Source organism: Pogona vitticeps, chromosome 5 (assembly GCF_051106095.1).
Source record: "Pogona vitticeps strain Pit_001003342236 chromosome 5, PviZW2.1, whole genome shotgun sequence".
Lineage (NCBI taxonomy): Eukaryota > Metazoa > Chordata > Lepidosauria > Squamata > Agamidae > Pogona > Pogona vitticeps.
Genome location: NC_135787.1, coordinates 9,686,458 through 9,707,609, shown reverse-complemented (window position 1 = coordinate 9,707,609; position 21,152 = coordinate 9,686,458). Strand labels below are relative to the sequence as shown.

The 21,152-nt window shown below is 43.1% G+C and overlaps 1 protein-coding gene across 3 annotated transcripts in view; it reads left to right on the top strand.

Moving 5' to 3' along the window:
- CCNI (cyclin I) overlaps window positions 1–21,152 on the top strand; it is a 59,716-nt gene that overhangs the window by 19,872 nt on the left and 18,692 nt on the right. For 2 of the 3 annotated variants that reach the window (XM_020805211.3, XM_020805212.3), the window contains exon 2: window positions 6,678–6,834. The exons of the other annotated variant lie outside the window; for it this stretch is intronic. In XM_020805211.3, coding sequence (XP_020660870.3) covers window positions 6,721–6,834 — 114 coding nt within the window. In that variant the 5' untranslated portion in view covers window positions 6,678–6,720. The remainder of the gene's footprint in view (window positions 1–6,677; window positions 6,835–21,152) is intronic. 3 annotated transcript variants of the gene reach the window in all.

Sequence of the window (21,152 nt, the reverse complement as noted above, 5' to 3'; positions counted from 1 at the left end):
TCTACGGCAAGGGCTTATTTGGGGGGACAAGAGAAAAGACCTTTTCAATGGCTGCATCTAAGCCAGAGGAATTCTTTGGCCTGAGAAGGGCGAGTTTGCTCTCTCTTTGATGACGTTTGCTTGAATAGCAAAGACCTTCATGTTCAAGCAGATGTTGGCCTTATGAGTTTCAGTTAAGGCTTTATTAACATCATCTGTCTATGCTAATGATATTTTTGATGAACTTTAATTCTGTACTTTGTCAACCCGTGGGAGGGGTATATAAACATTAAAGGGTAGGCTATAAGTTGAAGTAGTGATTCAGACCTGCTCCTTCGCTGGCTGTGGATACTAGGAGTTGTAGTCCAGCACATCTAGGGGACGCTGTTTTGGGAAGACTGCTCTCGGGGTTGTTGGGATGTCGTATATGACTCTTTCCAGCATTGAAAACAGTGAATGCAATGATTTAACAGCTATTCCAATGTGAAGAGATAAGAAAAACAATGGGGAACCCCACTGCACTTTAAAGATTAAGACAGTTGGGGTATAAGCTGTTAAATCCCAAGTACTGTACTTAGATGGATCTTATTTATCATTTATTTTGCTTCACTCATAGACAATCCAGCTATCATAATTACATTAAAAATACAAAAAAGGCATTTTTTTTTTAAAAAAATGGCAAATATTAAAACAAGTAGTATGGAAAATTGGGTCAGTATGAATTTGACCCAACTGCAGGAGGCAGTGGAAGACATGAGGGCCTGGCGTGCTCCGGTCTGTGGGGTCATGAAGAGTTGGACACGACTAAACAACAACAAAAATATGCAATACAGTATTGTTATTATGTGAAATTCTTAAGATTATATTGTTAGTGGAGGATACACTAACAGTGTAACCCTTTGGAGGCCTACCCAAGTGTAAACACTGTTGGGCTCCCCTGGGGCCACACACCTAGATAGGATCATAGCACAAATGAAAGGGGGGAAAGTGTTAGGGCCAGGGATAAAAGTTGCCAGCCAATGCTGTCTCTTTTGAAACACTTGAGTTTCTTATTGAAGTGCTGAAATTCATCATCATCATCTTAGAATTGCAAGGGCCCCTGTGGATCATCAAGTCCAGCCCCGATCAGGGAAGCGCAGTGGGGAATTGAACGTGGTTCTGTAGCCAGAGGTCCACAGAACTATCCAGCAATTTATTTCCATGTTAAGACTGAGACCTGATTTTAAAAAAGCTCATTTAATTCTTCATAAAAGTGATAATTGATCAATTGATTACATTTCAGATGAAATGTAGCTACATTCATTTATTTGGGGGGGGGGAACACTATCCAGTGTTTGCTCCTTTTGGAAACATCATAAGAAGCAATGAATGAGTCTCTCCATCTTGGCCACACTGAAAACCTTGGGGTTTTTGTTTGGGTGGCTGTTTTGATGCCTTTTGGGTTTTGCTTTTTTTTAACAGCTCTTCCATAAGGTCAGGTTCCGAAGGAATCAGTATGGTTTACTCTGGCACTATCAAAACTGAAACCAAATCAGATTGATTTTATGATGTGAAACAAACACTAAAAAGGTTTGGGAAGTACCTTGAATTTCCCAACAGAAGCATGCCAGTGTATCAGCCAGTAAGAATCTTCTTCCCTTTTGTTGCAGAGTAGGCAAATAAATAAATTTCCAGTTTTACTCTGTTACTCAACGGTGACCTCTTTAGCACTTAGTTCCAAGGAATGCTCTACCACTTGCGGTGAGTTGAGTTAGCCGCTTTACAAAAGGAGTGTTCTACACCAATTTTGGGGGAATCTACTAATGTGTTAAGACGAAATTTTTTTTGTTGGTTTCAGGATATAGGTAACTCAGCTGCAGAGTAACTCTATACCTAGAGCCATGAGTCCCAGATCAGATCATGGAATAATTCTTTCTTTGAACTGCAGCTCCCCAAATCTTGAAGCCAGCAATCTTTGCTTGAGGGTTCTGGAAAATGTAGCCCGAACACGGAGCTATCCAAGCTCTAGAACACATAGGAAAAGTGACAGGGTTGTCCTGTCACTTTTCCTCTGTGTTCAAGTTCCTCTTTGCTCAGAAGCACACAAAATGGGTCTGAAGCCTGCAAAATGCAAATTACCGTATTTTCCATGTATAAGACTGTACTTTTGTCTAAAATCTTTAGACTAAAAATTGAGAGTCATCCTATACACGGAAGTAAGCTGAGGAGAGAACAAAAACAAGTGGAGGGAAAAGCAGGGTTCAAAGCGATCCTGCAGCGCTTTGATCCCTTTCCCCTACATTTCCTAAGCCCCACTTAGATTTCTTAATTTTGGATTAGAAAAGTGGGGTGCGTCTTATACATGGGGGTGTCTTATACACGGAGAAATACAGTATGCGTTTTGGGTGTGCACAGAGAGAGAGAGAGACAGATCTTTGCCCTGGGAACTTGTGTGTCAATAAAAGGCTGTCAAGAGGTGCCTTTCTTCAAGTCAATCATTTCAGATGCCAAGACAGGTTGTGAAATCTCTGGCCCACGAAGATGGAATCTGTTGTGCTCGAATGAACTTTGTGAAAGTTAAACAGATGGGTTTTTTATTGTTGCTGTGTTATCATTTACGTCCAACGCTACCCTTTGCAGTATAAATAAGTGAAGAGAAAAAGCTAACTTGCTGACCATTTCAATCTCACAGGTGCGCATAGGCCATCCATACGTCTTAAAATCTCAGTCCTTTGTCAACAGCTTGGCCAAGAAGCTGGCCAGTATCCATGGCTCATGTTTCAGTTTTCGCAGTCTGGCTGAAGTAGCTCCCAGCCAAAGTGCTTTTTTCCCCCTCATGGACTTGCACCTGCAGTGTGGATTGGTTTGAACGAAAATCAGGCAATGCATTTTGGTCTAAACAACAAAAATAAGTGTCCTTGTGTTGTAGCATTTAGAGCAGGGTTTCCAGAAATCCTGGACAGCACAACCAGTGGCAAATGCTTCTGGGAGTTCTAGTCCAAGAACATTTGGGGAATTCAAGGTTGGGAATGACTGATTTAGATTGTTTGATGAGTACATGGCAGACATGGGGTTGAATCTTTGTTTGGCCGTGAAACACACTCCCTTAGGGCAGCTGTGCTGTCTTAGTCTGACTTAGCTTAGTGGACTCTTGTGAAGATAAAAGAGGACATCAAGCTAGCCATGTGTACTTCCTTGGAAAAAAGGCAGAAATCATTGGAGAAAAAGCAGAATACACATATAATGAACAAATGACAACAAGCTGCTGGAGAATATAGTGTGAGAGAAGGCACTTTTCTAGCTGCTTCTGCAGACAAATGTAATAAACCAAAACCAATTTACTAATACTTTGTTTTTATGACCGGCTCACATGAAAACCTCAAGGCGTATATTTTAATTTCTGCTACCATATCATCATGCGTTGCCAGAATGACTAACACGCAGATGAAGAAACCTTAAAATCGTTTTGGGTTGAGGTATTATAAATAAATAATAAATAGAGATACATGGGGGAATAGAAAGCAAAGCTGTCTGAATTTAGTATCCATGACCAGGATGCATTTGGGTCCTTATGTTGGTACAAGAAGCCTGTTGGACAAATATTGAAGATGGCAGAGCTCTCTGCAGGCCACCCCACCCCTCGTACCCCTTAAGGGTGTTGTAGAGGGCTGGGGGATCTCTCCAGGGCAGAGTTTCAACTGCCACAGCGGGTGGAAGAAAAGAACGTAAGCTTCTTGCTGTGCAGGTGACATGGGAATGAAGTTGCCCCGTCTGAGATTTGCTGTCGGTGCAATTACCCAGTTGGCCGTTGTTTTCTTTATCATGGGTGGCATAAGTGTGATTCCTGCTTTTCTTACTTCACTGGTTTATATGGAGTCCTCAAGCGGAAAGAGATGAACATCCAGTTTTGGACGGACTTAAGTGTGGAATCAACAAGCAAGGAACAAACATTTCTAGTCTGTTCTTCTTCTCCAACATATTTGAAACTGCTCTTAACTTGGCTTTAAGTGGTGTATATGCTGTGACTTTGGCAAACGTCAAGAAACAGTATGTTCCAGGACTAGAGAGCAGCTACTGGGAGTGTCAAATACATTGCTGTCATTCTATTGCATAGTTAGTGTACTTTAATGGTGTGCTAGTTATTAATTTTTGTGATTGCAACAACTCTTGCTTCTCTCTCGCACAACTTCACCCGCGCATGTATGCGCAACTTGCCACCCCCTGCGTGTAGGGTTCTGTCGCGACCCGAACCAAAGGGGTTGGATGTGATCGCTACGCGGAGGAGTAAGAGAGATGCGTGGAGGGAGGCGGAGACTCATGCGTGCCTGGCTTAGAGGGAACTTTGGTTGTGCCCCTTGCTTAACCTTCAGATGCTGCTGCACAGCTAATACAGGAGTGAGCATACAAAATAGATTGTCGGGGGTCCTGCAAATGGAAACTTGATCTAGGCCAAAAACATGTCGTTTGGCATTCTATAATTTGGTAGTTCATGTGACATGAATTGAACTACCGGATAGCTCAGTGGTTTAGGTTGACAGTATTTGTGAGTTCGATTCCCTACCATTCCTCCTCAACAGGGGCTGGACTCAATATATAGGGTCCCTTCCAAATCTGCAGGATGATGATGATGATGATGATGATGATGATGATGATGATGATGGAGGATCTGTGTAAACAGAGAACAAGTGTTCTCTCAAATGTTCAACGTCCCTTCCCCTCCAAGTCTACTTCTTATCAGATTCAACTCATTTTGGCTGGTTACTCCAAAAGTGTTTGTCTCATGGAGTATTCTACCTGCTGAATGAAACTACTCACAGGCCCCATTCCAGCTCACAGTTCTTAGCAGTTTCAGATTTAAAAGGGGATTTTCAGAGTGGCCTGCCTGAACCTGTAAATGCCTGCAACGTATCCTTGGCAAAATAGTATCATGTTGCATATGTTGCTTAAACTGCAGCTAGCAGTGATGATAATCTGGAGAAAATTACTGTAGATTTATCTGATTGCATGCTTATTTGACTTTCTTTCTGTGTAATTTATTTTGCTATTTCTTTCATGATTTTTACAAACAAATGCAGAAAAGCAATGATAGGCTTAAATAAGCATGGTGCATTTGTGTGTTTTGCTTGTTTTTAACTGGATTAGACCTTGTAGAACCGTCCAGAGTTTTCTGTACGCAGATCTTCGAAGTTTGCATTTTCCTATTTTTTCCAGTGGAGGCTGCAGTAGTGTTCACACATTCTTTTGCTTTTAGCAAAGTGGTCACATCTTGTGAATTCACTCGCTTTCTCATATTTCTGGCTCCCGCCCACATATTGTCCAAATCTTGAGATTGGACTCGGTTCCACCAGGAGATGTCTATACGTTAAAAAGCATGCAAGTTGACATGAAATCCCGAGAAACCTTTTTGGTTAGATTTCAAGGGTAGAACATAATATTAGCCAATCAGCTCCAAAATTGACCATTATAAAATAGTGCACCCACCCTAAACCGGTGCCCCTCACCCCAAAGCCATTCACGATTCCAAATGACTGATACATTTGAATGGCTTTATACAAAGAACCTGTGTGGACATGCAGAAATATAAGCAGGTTTCCCTGTCTAGAGCGGGACACAAATCACTGAAATGAGCATGGCGGCTCCTGTCACGCTCTATGAGTTCATTAAACTGTGATACCTGCTAATGATTTTTGGACGTTAGCATTTGAGGTCTTTTGCTCTGTGATATTTTTTGGGGGGTGGGGGTGTTCCACCAGGAAAATAAAACAAATGGTGTAGATTGTATATGTACTTAACCTATAGCAAGAGTTTTTGGAAACTCCTGTGAAATTTAGCAACCAAACTTCTTAACCGTTAGAGCAGTACACCGGTGAAGCCGATGAGTGTTCCAGTGCTGGAGGCATTTAAGAGGAAATTGGACAACCCTCTGTCAGATCTGCTTTGACTTGTGTTCCTGCCTTGAGCAGGGGGTTACACTCAGTGGCTTTGTAGGCCCCTTCTAACTCAATTATTCTATGAAAATGTTTCATTCTCACTGATGCAAACGTGCCTTATGATCTAGAGAAATAAGGTGGTTCTGCTACACTGCCTTTATCTGTAGAAATTATGTTTGCCACTAATGTTCAGTTTCCACGTAGTTCCTTGGGTGAAGGAGTATTTCAGGTGTCAAATCAACCTGGACTTGTCACCTGCGGAACTTCTGCCATCAAATCCCAGTAGACAGCAAAAGATTTTGGAATGTGTTCCAGAGTAGATACATACACAAAGAGAGTTCATCAAAGGCTAGTCTTGTGAAACCTCCCCATGGCCCAGCGTGACCTTAGAATGTCAGCTAAAAAACTCACTTTTTCCATCTCCCACCACTTGTTTGACTATGTAGGGAAAGATGCTATGCTGTTCTTGAGGGGAAGTTTGTCCACTGTTACTGATCTTTGTATTGAGCCATTTCCGATCAACTTTCTGAGGGAAATAGAGGAACAGAGTGCAGGGAAGGGAAATGGGTTTGGATGTGGAGTAAAATTATCTTGAAGTTCCTTGATGACAATTTAAAGATGGGTCCCCGATCTCCAGAACCTCCTAATTTAAAGCAGACCTTTTGGGGAAGGAGGTGTGGACTAATCTCCAGAAAGTGTAGTCCAAAAAATGTAAGGTTTCCGAGATGTACATGAAAGTGCGCACCTTGTATAGCTAAATCACTAACTTTTCTCTTTCTCCCTTTGCAGGTAGCTGTATCCAGTTGGGTGGCAGGGAGACCCAAGGGGTACCATGAAGTTTTCAGGAGCCCTGGAGAGCCAGAGGTTACCTCTCCTGCTGGAGATGGCAATCGCTAGAGAAGCTCAAATGTGGAAAGTGTATGTGCCCAAAGTTCAGCCTAGTCAGGTAAACAGTTCATTATTCATTAGGTTTGCTCTGTGTCTTGATCTTTAGGTAAATGGGTAGGTTCCCCTTGACATTTAGTCCAGTCGTGTCCAACTCTAGGGCGTGGTGCTCATCCCCGTTTCCAAGCCGTAGAGCCAGTGCTTGTCCGAAGACAGTTTCCGTGGTCACATGGCCAGCGCAACTAGACACGGAACGCCGTGACCTTCCCATCGAAGTGGTGCCTGTTTATCTACTCGCATTTTTACATGCTTTCAAATGGCTAGGTTGGCAGGAGGTGGGACAAGCGATGGGAGCTCACTCCATCGCGTGGATTCGATCTTCCGACCTTGCAGCGCAGAAGCTTCTGCAGTTTAAACCGCAGTGCCACCATGTCCCTCTTGATCTTTAAGTCATTGGCAAAAAACATCTACAGTACCTGTGCCTGCAAGTGGGTATCTTAGATGTTTAATAGTTTATATTGGCAAAAAAGTGGGAGAGGGAAAATTATCATCTAGCTATCTATCTAGCTATCTAGCTATCTTGTATGCCGCCTTCACTCTACAAGATTCTCTAAATTTAGCAGTTTAAAGACTAACCATTTTTATTTCAGGCAATCAAAATCCTCATGCACAGGTCTGCCAGTATATGGCCTCTTTATTTAATTATACCTATAAATATTTGCCTGGGCATAGGAAAATATTTCACCTGTCTAAATATCTATAGACCTACCTCCACAAGTGACAATATTTGTGAATACAGACGTAGGACTACCAAGCCGTTGAGAATTCCACCAACTACACTGATACTCTTAATTAATGTCCAGATGGGAACTGGTTGTCTGATTTAAGCTGGATGGGAAGCATATCTGCAACGTCCAAAGAACATACAATGTGCTCTACTGGCTACGGTTGTTAAACAACTGCTGTAAAAAATTGCTGAGTGCAACAAGTTTGTTGACATCATCGACTCCATTGTTCTTGTGTTGCTACAACACACCCTTGTGTGGCTGGCAGCTGCTAAGCAGACCTTTCGGGGGGAAGGGGAGTGTCCTGTACCTAATTTGTATGTTAGAGTCTGAGGACAAAATTATCTAGAAAGTTCTCTTGTGCAAAGCCATTTGTCTTTTCTGCGACTGCTTGAAATGATTATACTGTACTTGGATCATAAATTGCATTGTTTCAGTGTCTCATGAGTGGCTGGGTATTTCTTTATTGCTTCACATTTACTGAAGTAACGAGTCGGTTGTGCAACAGAATGCATTGAATGCTTCAAGCCGGGTAGCTATTCCAGTATCTTCCATTTTCCTGCCTCTTAGGTTTCCATCCTTTGTCTCCAGCATTCCATAACCACAGAATATGCTTCGTCCAGAGGAGTTATTCTGTTTTGATTTTTCCCCAACTAACAATTTTGTGTACTTCTTCAAACTTGGATGCTCTCCGACCCATTGCAAGCTAACCTGCCCCATCTTTCCCGCTTGTACCTACGATATACTGTATGATTTGGCTCCACAAAAACCCACACCTACTCTTGACCTTCAGGAGCAAGGCATGATGCTGGCAAGAGTTTTATAAAGGGCAGATGGACCTTAGCTCCCTGAATGTCATGGCTACTGTGTCTATTATCACATAGGAGGTGTACTCCAAAAACCCAATCTTTCCTGTCTCCAGTATGAAGTATGTAGGTCAATATTATCCTTGTGTTGATGATTGCAGGATGAGGCATGGGCTAAGACAGGTGATTCAGGTTTTTGGTATGTGAATCCTGGATGCATGTGCATGAGAGAGAAGGAGTGCATCTCTGGCTCCTACCTATGTAGTCCGAGATCAGGATAGACCTAAGGGCTTTCTCTTAAGACCCTGATGTTGGGAAAGTGTGAAGGCAGGAGGAGAAGGGGACGACAGAGGATGAGAGGGTTGGACAGGGTCATTGACGTGACCAATATGAATTTGACCCAACTATGGGAGGCAATGGAAGACAGGAGGGCCTGGCGTGCTCTGCTCCATGGGGTCACGAAGAGTTGGACACAACGACTAAACAACAACAACAAGGGCTTTCTCATTGTGGCCAACCTGCCCTCCTCAATAGTTTAGTTTCAAGTAGTTTGTTACAGTAGAAACAATAAATGGTGTTAAATGTGTTTAGAGGCAAACACATTTTATTAAGGTGGAAAAAGAAAAAGAGCTTTTATTTTATTAGGGTGTAAGTTTTCATAGACTGTAGCCTTCCTTCAACAGATGTGTAAAACATTTAATTCTAAAGTGAAAGTACATGTACACACGATGGGATATGTTATAAGGTGTGTGTATGCATAAACACAGAGATCAGAGGTAAGTGAATTGTAAAACACGCAGGCAGTATGAGGACCCTGCCCTGTGTATATTGTTACTTCTTGTTTTTACTTTCCAAAGTTTGATCAGGTTTCTGGCAGGTTGGCACAGCAGTTTTGTAGAGCTGGAGAAAACCCTCCATTTCGTAAGACCGAATCCTTTGTGGTTCAGCGCTTGCACAAAAGGTCGTTGGCTTTGGGACTGCAGTTGGTTAGATACTGAAGGCAAGAAACATGGGCGGGAATATATTCGCTCCTCATGCAAAGATCCATGGAAACAGCCTTGCAAATGAAACCTCCACAGGACTCATTGAGCCTTTTCTTTTTTTTATTTCTCCTCCACCTTAGAATGGCACCTGCAGTTTGCATACAGACTCACAGATTGCCCTCATCTCCATGATTAACGTGTAACAAAGAAATTTATTTTAGCTAGCAGGAGTTGCTCCCAAGGTAGGACAGCTACTGCATTTTGAGTGCGAAATCTTCATTCAAATAAGGATTTTTTTTAAAATTTGCTCAGAATTATTTCAGTCTTTCTCACCTGCAGTCTGACTGCACTCCTTAATAACAACCTGTGGGGGCGAACAGGAAGATTGTTTAAGAAATAAAAGACTATTAGAATCTGACCAGTGCTGCAGCTGTTAATTGGATTTTCTGCTGTAACGTCTGATGCAGAAGCAACCCCGGTAATGTCCTAAAAATGATTCAGAGATTTCAAGCGGGCTCTTGCCTCTCCTCCTTCTTGTCCAGTTTTGCCTTCCCTTCCCTTTTGAGCACCAGCTGTGTTGTACCATTAGCCACTGGGAAGGGAGGAGGAATGTGCAAAGATAATGAGAGGAGAAAGAGAGGAAGGTCATGGAAGTCCCCATATGAACAGTTACAGTGGTTAGGAAAAAAATCATACATAAAACAGTGTTTTATGGTTAATTTTAACTGAAATTTCCTCCTCTTCTTTAACCATATGTACCATCTGAAAACTAGTTTCTGGACATTTTGCATCCCTTCCAGTACAGTGGGGTCTTGACTTGAGAACTTAATCCGTATTGGAAGGCGGTTCTCAAGTCAAAAAGTCTGTAGGTCAAGTCTCCATTGACCTACAGTGCATTGGAAACCGATTAATCCCGTAACAGGCCGTTTTTGTTCCATTTTGGTTTTTTTCTGGTCTGTAAGTCAATTCTCAGGCTGCAAGTCAAACCTAAGTTTTGCGGCCAGAGAAGTCTGTAACTCAAAAAGTCTGTAAGTCAAGCCATTTGCAAGTCAAGGGTCCACCGTACAAGGTGTATTTTTATATTTTTGCAGGCAATACATGAGGGTTGCGTTGGAAATGGGAAAGTGTTTACTGTAATGATTTTACCTGGCTTTAACAGAAAAGTCCCATGGTCCTTCAGCTGCATGTGATCATTTCACTGGAGATACAAGGTGGTGACCTTCATACCTGATAGGTATAAGTCTTTGTCCTTCACCCCAGAATAGCTTTAGACAGAAGTTCTGAGGAAAGCGAGCAATAAGCCCTGTTTTCAGTATAAGTTTGCTGCTTCCTTATTAGCTTGGTCGGCATCTGAGCTTGAAAGCAATTCCCATCTATTTTTTAAAACCAGTTTCCAGTGGATTAGCAAGTTCTTTCCATTTTAAAAAATTGCAATGTCTGGTATTGATTTAGGCTGCGTATGCAATTCTAAGCCGCAATTCGAAAACTGTAGTTCTGGTAAATTACTTTGACCTGCTGCGGAATGTATGGGAGTGGATAATTTTTCGTTTTTATTTTCTGTTTCCTTATTTTATTTCAAGTACAGGGCATTGTAAGCAGTTTGGAATATTTGAGTGCCCCTTTACTAGGGTGCTGGTTGGGAATTCAGATATTGGACCCAAGAGAATGTAAATGTCAAATAATATCTGCAGTAGAGGAATATATTGGTGCTGTATCATCATAGGCATCCTTCAGTCTCGAGAGACTATGGTAATGTGCTCTGTATGGAGAATTTGGAACAGCGTCTAGTGTGGCTGAGAAGGCCAATTCGAGAGTGACAGTCCCTTCCACACTGAAGACAAATCCAATCTGTCCCCTGTCTGGCTCCCTGCTTTTGCTGCTTTTGTGACTTCCTCTTTGCCTCGGCCTGCTGGGCAAGAGTCTCTTCGAATTGGGAGAGGCCGTGATGCAGTGCCTGCCTCCAGGCTGAACGCTCAGATGTCAGGTTTTCCCATCTGTTGAGGTCTATTCCTAAGGCCTTCAGATCTCGCTTGCAGATGTCCTTGTATCGCAGTTGTGGTCTCCCTCTGGGGCGCTTTCCCTGCACTAATTCTCCATACAGGAGATCCTTTGGAATCCGACCATCAGTCATTCTCACGACGTGCCCCAGCCAACGTAGACGTCGCTGCTTCAGTAATGTATTCATGCTGAAAATTCCAGCTCGTTCTAGGACTACACTGTTTGGAACTTTGTCCTGCCAGGTGATACCAAGAATCCGTCGGAGGCAACGCATATGGAAGGTGTTCAGCTTCCTCTCCTGCCGTGCACAAAGGGTCCAGGACTCACTGCAGTACAGGAGTGTGCTTAGGACACATGCTCTATAGACCTGGATCTTCGTACGTGTCGTCAGCTTCTTATTGAGCCATACTCTCTTTGTGAGTCTAGAGAACATGGTGGCTGCTTTGCCAATGCGTTTATCCAACTCGACATCTAGAGAGAGGGTGTCAGAGATGGTTGAGCCGAGGTACACAAAGTCATGAACAACTTCCAATTCTTTTGTGGAGATGGTAATAGAAGGAGGTGAGTCCACCCCCTGGCCCATGACTTGTGTTTTCTTCAGGCTGATTGTTAGTCCAAAGTCTTGGCAGGCCTTGCTGAAACGATTCATGAGTTGTTGGAGGTCTTCGGTAGAGTGGGCAACAATGGCTGCATCATCTGCGAAGAGGAAGTCCCGCATGCATTTCAGTTGTACTTTGGTCTTTGCTCTCAATCTAGAAAGATTAAAGAGCTTTCCGTCTGATCTAGTCCGGAGATAGACGCCCTCGGTTGCAGTTCCAAAGGCATGCTTCAGCATGACAGCAAAAAATATCCCAAAAAGTGTTGGTGCGAGGACACAGCCCTGTTTCACTCCGCTTCGAATGTCAAAGGGGTCTGATGTTGAGCCGTCGAAAACTACAGTGCCTTTCATTCCCTGATGGAAAGATCTGATGATGTTGAGGAGATGAGGTGGACAACCAATCTTGGGAAGTATTTTAAAAAGGCCGTCCCTGCTAACCAGATCAAATGCTTTTGTAAGGTCTATGAAGGCCACAAGGAGTGGCTGTTGTTGTTCCCTGCATTTCTCCTGCAGCTGTCGGAGGGAGAATACCATGTCAGTGGTGGATCTATTGGCTCGAAATCCACACTGTGATTCTGGATAGACTCTGTCTGCAAGCACCTGGAGCCTCTTCAGCACAACGCGGGCAAGCAGCTTCCCTACCACGCTAAGAAGAGAGATGCCACGGTAGTTATTGCAGTCGCCCCTGTCTCCTTTGTTCTTGTACAATGTGACAATGTTTGCATCCTTCATGTCCTGTGGTACTCCACCTTCCCTCCAGCAGAGACGAAAGACTTCATACAGTTCGGTGGTGATGATCTCCTTACAGCATTTCAGCTGTATAGTCTCTGGCTATTCGACAGTTCCAATTTTATGACAGTGATATAAAATGGTTCGTTGTAGTCATTTAAGGCATGCAAAATCTATTACAACGGACCCTGGACTTTGCTGTTAGCCTTCAATTGTTAGTTGTGGAGATTTTTTTCCCTCTTAAAAGATCAGCCAGATCTAAACTGTCTTATTTGAAGACAAAACATTAATTAATACTCTGTCAGTTAGTTACATTAAAGGTTCCCCTTGACATTTAGTCCAGTTGTATCCGCGATTCTCAGGCACAATGCTCATTCCTGTCTTCAAGCCGTGGAGACAGCGTTTGTCCGTAGACAATTTTCTGTGGTCACGCGTCCAGCACGGCTAGACACGGAACACCGTTACCTTCCCACTGAGGTGGTACCTACTTGGATTTACATGCTTTCGAACTACTAGGTTGGCAGGAGCTGGGACAAGCGACGGGAGCTCACTCCGTTGCATGGATTTGATCTTACAATGGCTGGTCTTCTGACCTTGCAGCACAGAGGCTTCTGCGGTTTAACCCGCAGTGCCACCACGTCCCTAGTTACATTAGGTATATGCATTATTTTATCACTGTGTTGACTGCGGGAAATGTTCCATTTACACCTGCTCTGTTCTCATCAGCAGGGCACAGACCTTGGAAGGCTTGTCTTTTCATATCACAGTTGCCAGAATTGCTAGCCAGCATCACCTATAGGTAATGGTTTTAGGAGCTGTAACGCTACCTGGTGGTAGCTACAATTGGACCTTGGACCTTCTGTGCACAAAGCATGTGCTCTTCCACTGAACTTTAGCCCAGCCTTGTATTTTCAAGACTGTGTCTGCTTGTAAAACAAACATTTGTGTCGGTGTGTCTTAGAAATCATGACTTGTGGCTTGAAGAGTAAACATTTCAGATTAACGGTGCATTCCAGCTTAGATACCCACTCAGAAGTAAGTCTTGTTGTTTTCAACAGGTTTTATTCCAGAGTAAGTGTATATAGCAGCAGATGTAATATAGCCCTCCAGATGTTTGCAGACTGCTGGTCCCAGTAGCACTCCCCAGCAAAGCCAATTATAAGCACTGTAATCTAGCTATATCCAGGGAGCCAGACATTCCCTATCCGCAGTATATGGGACTGCAGTTGTGTGTACAGTGGTGCCTCACAAGACAAATTTAATTTGTTCCGCGGTTAATGTTGTCTTGCAAAAAATTTGTCTTGCGAAAGACGTTTTTCCATAGGAATGCATTGAAATCTAATTAATGGGTTCCTATGGGCAAAAAAAGTCAGAACAAAGTCAAATTTGGTTTACAAAGGGTTTATTAAGTGGTCTTTAAAGTCATACATATTGTGCAGATGAATTCAGTCAAAAAACTTTAACTTTTTAAACATCATAGAAAAACATTTAAAAATCAGCAAACATGAAGCAGAAACAAAAAATGGAAAACATTCGTCTTGCGAGTCATCAACCCCATTGCCAAAACCATTTGTCTTGCAAGTTTTTTGACCTGCAAGGCATTTGTCTTGCGAGGTACCACTCTACTTTTGACTGAATAAAGTGTTGTTGAAATCAAAACTTTTGTGTTAGGTATACACTGGGTTGCACTTAAATGTTCTGCAAAATAAATTCCACACCAGAAAGATTTACTGTCATCATCATCATCATCTCTTAGAACTGCAGGGATGGAAGGGACCTTATTGATCATCAAGTTCAACCCCTGTCAGTGGGGATTTGAACTCCCAACCTCTGGCTCCACAGCCAGAGACATAAACCACTGAGCTATCCGTCACTTATTGAAATTAAGACTGTTTTAGCATAATGCTGTCCTCCTCAACTCAGTTCTTTTGTGTAATTTGTTCTCTGAGTTCCTTATGAACAGAGTTAGAGAATGTCAAGGAGAGATAGAAGAAGCTGAACCTCCTCTTCAAAGGTCTTCGCAGAATTTTTTTTTCCAAGCCAAAGGCCAAATTAAATTTCAGAAAAGTTCTGGGAGGACAGCCTTCCAGTATGCGAGACCAAAAACAAAAGGATAGAATTTTTTAAAAAGGCCAACATCTTCTAGCTTAAAGCTGCCCGATCACTAAGCCTTAGGATGTGGCAGTGATGATACAGCTTTCCAGAGGTTGCCAGATGACAAATCCAGTAGTTTATTTTGCTCCCCTGCAGAATGGCACCTGTAAGGTTGGAGGCTGCCCCACCGGAGCTGAAATGTCTTTGGCTGCCCTTTGCCATTTTTCTTGTATTGTTTTCCCTCCTTCCATGGTTGCTCTGAGCTGGAGAAACAAAGCTTAAACTTCCATTGCAGTTTGCTGGAAGATAATGGTTTACTTTCTCCTTCTGACTTAATTCTGGTCCCCATTTCTGCAGCTTCAACGACAAGAGGAAGCTCTGAGATGAGAAGAGGTATGGAGGCAGGCAGCGTCTATGGGCATTGAAAACCCCTTGAGGTGCACATGCCAGAGCTATGCTTTGCTTCCTCTAACGGGGATGACGCTTACTCTGGGCAATTAGTAATGGCTGCTGTGGTGTACTTAAAAATCCGCTTTAATTAGCACCCTAAGCAGCCTTGGTCATGTTTAATTTTTATTGTTTTCTTCCTGTCTAAAACATTGCCTTGCTAGAGATACTGTATTATTAAATGAAGGCTTTTTCTATGTAGGTTGTCATAGGGCTTAATTTCTGATACAGAAATAAAGATATTTATGATCTGCTAGAATGCGGATGATTCTTTTTTTCTTCTTTAACATGCCAAGCAGTTTAAGGAAGAAGTACGTTTGAAAAGGCCCCTGGGAATATTGGCTGCAACTGTGGAGGGAGGGAGGAAGGAGAGTTCTAGAAATATTACTAAGAAAAAGGGGAGGGAGGGAGCAGAGCAGCGGTAAGCGAAACAGGGAACTGATCATTGCAAAGCGAAAAAACCCCATAGGAAACATCGCAAAGCGATTGCTTTGCGATCGCAAAAAATTCATCGCTATGCAGTTTCGTCGCTAAACAGAGCGCCCGTTGAACGAGGCACCATTGTATATGCAATTTTTTTTTAAAAAAAAGGTATGTTTGGCACTGGAGAATGACTCTGGAAATCAGTGGACCGGCAGCCTCTGAAGCTTTTGTAGCACGCCTCTGGAAAAAAAACTTTTGCTTGCACAGATCCCAGGCAGGTTCCTGCTTTGGGACACCAGGGAAGAGAAGTTACTACCACCACTATGGAAATATCAATGATTATCCTAGATTTCCTGATCCTTCTAGTGCAGGCCACAATTTATAGGGAGGCCAGTAAGGCCAGGGGCCACTAAGACAGTGGTTAACCCTAATCCTTCAAGAGGAAGAGAGTTGTGTTAGGCGGCAGTAGCTCACTTCAAAAAAGAGTGGCCTATGTTAGCAGGTCTGGGCCTGCCGTTCGGCTGAGTAAAGTACCGTATTTTTCCGTGTATAAGATGCCTCCATGTATAAGACACCCCCTTTTCTAATCCAAAACTAAGAAATCTAAATGGGGATTAGGAAGTGTAGGGGGAAAGGGATCAAAGTGCTGCAGGATCACTTTGATCCCTGGTTTCCCCTCCACTTGTTTTTGTTCTCATCTCAGCTTACTTCCGTGTATAAGACGACCCTCAATTTTTAGTCTAAAGATTTTAGACAAAAGTATAGTCTTATACACAGAAAATACGGTAGATTCTGGTTAAGTACATAAAATTGTTAGTGATTTATTATTTGCTATTACTGTATTATACTTTAACTATCAAGAATGGGTAGTCTCTGTTTGCAAACCTTTCTATGTCATATTCCAAAATAAATGTATCTTTCATAGGGTTCTCTGCACACCCACTTTGATGGGGAAATGGCAACATATGCAAGAAAGAGCATTTGAGTTGTAGAACAGCAGTTAAGAATGCCTCTCCCCCCCCCTTTGCCAGAGCTAAAACATGCATAGAAATATTAATAGAATGCTCTCTGTCAAAAATCAGCAGAGGAAATTTAGCGACAGATGCAACTGGGTTGGTATTTTGGGCTGACATGATTTTTGGTCTTCGTATTCCTGTCTTGAGGAGGAACAAAGAATGATGTGGAAAAAAAAACCAAACGGATCACAGGATCTATTTTTGTCCGCCTTTTTAATTACTCAAATTTCTGCTGGATTTATGGCCTGAACCTCTTTACCGCTGTAAGGAATAGAAAACGTGTTTATAATGAAAGCTCAGATTGTAAACAGGCCTAAACTGTGTAGAGAAAAATAACACCATATGATCTAAGACAGAGACGCAAAACTGACCACAAGGGCAGGAATCCTCTAGTTTTAGGGTATTTGGGGAGCTGTCATGAAAAAGAAAAGCTGGTCCTCTCCTTGAAGGCCTCCTTTATCTAAGGAGCCACATGACTGAATCTGTTCCAAATAAAATAAATCAAAAGAAGGAAGAGCAAGGGTGTGGAAGATGTCCATCAGCTCTCTCCACATGGTTAGCAAACTCAGAAGGCTGGTCTGATCCTTTTCTGCTATGGGAAGATGTACTGTACGTGTCCTTGGAAACTTATGGACAAAACGCTGGCTCTACGGCTTGGAGACGGGGATAAGCCCCGCACCCTAGAGTCGGACATGACTGGACTAAATGTCAAGGGGAACCTTTACCTTTACCTAAGATGTACTGTACTTCTGGTTCAATTACAGTACAGTGATGCCTCGCTTAATGGCGATAATCCGTTCCAGGAAAATCGCCGTTAAGCGAAAACATCGTAAACCGAAAATAAAAAGCCCATTGAAACACATTGAAAACCTTTCAATGCATTCCAATGGGCTTAAAACTCATCGTCCAGTGAAGATCCTCCATACGGCAGCCATTTTCGCTGCCTGTATAGCGAGGAATCCGTCCCTAAACACAGCGGGGAGCCATATTATTTATCCGGCGGCCATTTTGAAACTGCCGATCAGCTGTTGAAAAATCATCGTTTTGTGAAGAATTGGTTCCTGAAGCAGGGAACCGATCATTGCAAAGCAAAATTCCCCCATTTGGACCATCGTTTTGCGATCGCAATTGTGATTGCAAAAAGATTGTTGTAAAGCGGATTCATCGTAATGTGGGGCAATCGTAAAGCGAGGCACCACTGTAATGATTTCCCAATTGGTTCAGTCCTTGAATATCAATTAGTATATGCAATCTTGTGCCTGCTTTTCTCCTCTGTTTTGGTGAAGCAGATTATCTCGCTTCAGCAACACACAGTTGGCCATTGCCCTCTTTGCAGGTGAGAAGCAATGTGACATGTTTGTCCCAAGCTAACTCCGATGCAGAGCCAACAGACGTGCTGAGTGTTCTGGGCTGTCATATGGCACCCAGTTAGGGGGAGAGATCAGTGGGAAGGACTGGGGACTGATCACCCATATGCTATCCTGGAAATGTTTCAGCCAGCATTGAGCCATTGCTTTGAATGTAAACCTGATTGTTCCTGAAAGCCAGAAGAAGACTTTCTCTATTCGTGCATTATTGGTCAGGAAGAGCTCCTGTCGTTTGCAGCATCGGCTTATCCGTGGTTGATAATGGTGAAATTTCTTACTCCAAACAAGGGGTACAGTTCTCCCTTATCTTTTCTCATTGCCCCTTCAAAACCAAAATACGTGGGCATGCTGAGCCTAATGTCCTGAGTGTTTACACCGTTTTTTAGAATCTGCATATATGTTTACACTGATACCAGCAGTATCTGGTTGTAGACTGGTCCAAACTTTTGGGACAGGTTGTGCTGACCATTGCTTACCATTAGAAACCATGAGATTATGCTGGTGCTATCTTATTTATGTTACTGGGTGTTTGTCAGTACAGCCTGTCCTTGTATCAGATCAGGGTGTAAGCTGGAAGTTGGAGGCACATTTGTAAGGCACATATAATAATAATAAGGTCTTATCAGCCTTCGTCAGCGTAAGAGATGGCGAGAAGTGCTGGAAGCTGCAGTCCAACAGCATCTAGAACCTTGGTTTCCCAACCTTGGGTTCCCCGATGTTCTTGGACTAAAACTCCTAGAAGCCTTCAACACTAGTTGTGTTGGGCAAGATTTCTGGGAGTTGTAGTCCAAGAACACCTGGGGATGCAAGGTTGGGAACCACTGATCTAGAGCAGTGGTTCTTAACCTTTGTTACTTGGATGTTTTTGAACTGCAACTCCCAGAAACCCCAGCCAGCACAGTTGGTGGTGAAGGCTTCTGGGAGTTGCAGTCCAAAACTCCTGAGTAGCCCAAGGTTAAGAACTAGTGATCTAGAGGAATGTCAGCCGGGTTCAGTATACCTGTAGTAGTCTTTGTTGGGCCATATTGGCAGAGCATGATGGGATCTGTAGTCCAGCTCATCCCAAGAACGCTGCTCTAGAGCAGAGATTGGCAGTTGTACCCTTCCAGATATTGCATAGGCAGTGGTGGCCAGCTGCAATCCAGAAACAGTTTGAGAATCAGAGCTGCCTATCGCGATCTAGAGAGGAAACTATTCTGAATGCCATTACCCAAAATAATTTGGAGCCATCTGCCAGTCTTTATAATCTCAAAACAGAAACCGCAGCAAGAAGACTGAGACTTGAAAGGGCACCAATGAAGGAAGTAGAAAAGATCCATTAAGTATAAAGAGACCAAGACTAAGAAGATCATCTATGCCATGATATTCCCAGTTATGATGTATGGATGTAAAATCTGGGCAGGGAAAAAAGTTGACAGGAGAAAAAAATATATGCATGTGAAATATGGCATTAAAGGAAAGCGTTGTTGACATCCTGGACTGCCGGAGAGACAGATAACTGAGTTTGATGTCAGTTCAAGCTGACTGGATAGCTCAGTGGGTTGGATTCCAGGTTGCAAAGCGGGAGGGGTCAGGGGTTTCTCACTGTTCCTCCCAGGAGAAGAGCCAGCCTGTGTAGCCTTGGGCAGACTGGACAGTCCTGGGATGCCTCTAGAACAGTGGTCCCCAATCTTGGGTCCCCAGATGTTCTTGGACTACAACTCCCAGAAGCCTTCACCACCACCTCTGCTGGCCAGGATTTCATGGAGTTGTAGTCCAAGAACATCTGGAGGCCCAAGGTTGGGGACCACTGCTCTAGAAGACGGGAATGATAAACGACTTCTGCGTACTTTGTACTCAAGGGTTGCCGTTAATCAGAATTGACTGGATGGGAAATAACTGATGAAAGTTCAAACCAAAACTAACTCTAGAAGCAAAAAAAGATAAAACTGTGGTTTACGTACTTCGAGTACATGCTTCACGGAGGAAAGACAATCGTGCTAGGAAAAGAGGAAGTCTAACTATGAGATGGACTGACTCAATAAAAAAAGCCATGGCTTTGGACTTTGCATGTCCTGAGCACAGCTGTTAAGTGACAGGATGTTTTTTTGGAGATTACAAGGCAGTCACACACTGAAAGCATCTTGACAGCACAAAGCAACAACAACTGCTTCCTTTCCCCTTTGCAAGCCATGGTTTTCCCTCCCCCTCCCTCCAGGGTTTTCGGAAAACTGCGGTCATGGGTGGTTAAGGAGAACAGATTTAACTGGCATCTCCCTGCGCCAGCTAACACTCTGGCTCAGCGAGTTTTAGAAATCACCTGAGGGGGAGTAGCTCTCTGCAATGCCAGGCAGCTGAATGTAAATATTTCAAGAAGCCAGGTCTCTAGGTACAAGTGGAATGGAATATTTTAACAAAAGTGCAGCAAAGGCTGTATTTAGGCTTGAAAGCTTGTTCTGCACCTCCTCCGTCCCGGCGCATAATTTCGAAAAGCGAGTTGTGAGGAGAAGGGGGAGAAGCAGGCCTTCTGAGGAGAGAAATTTTCCATTCTCCTCAGTGCGTTTTGTGTGTTGAAACTTTCCAGTGAAGTGTTTCAGCAACTTGAAAGAAAAAAAATATCTTGTAATGGAGGTGAGGAAAAACACGATTCCATGTATCTGAACTGGACCTGTCTTGGGTTTTTTGTTTGTTTGTTTGTTTGTGTTTTTTGCTTGCATGATAGGAATGGAGAAAACTCCCTCTCTGGGAGGGAACTGAAGTGTGGGTATTCCTGCTGGTGTTGTGTGGCCCAGTTTACATCAGCCTGGCCAGAGGCCTACAGCCACAACCCCAAGATGTGTTGTTAGTCTGAGAGCTCACAAGATGCATATCTGAAGAGTTCTAGACCCCTCTTTTTCGCTTCCCTTCACCCACCAGATCGCCTCCCACCCCTTAACCACCACCCCCTCCAGTGTCTTCCCCTGGAATAACATACCCTGCTTAACTGATATAATTTTCTTCGGAAGGAGTTTTGATTGTGAAGCGTTTACGCTTGCTAGTTGTATGACATCCTCATCTTTATTCCCACAATCACCATTATGGCTATTATTCAAAAATATTAGTCAACCAAAATTATAAAAACATTGACTGGCATTATATAACAGATACCAAAAAC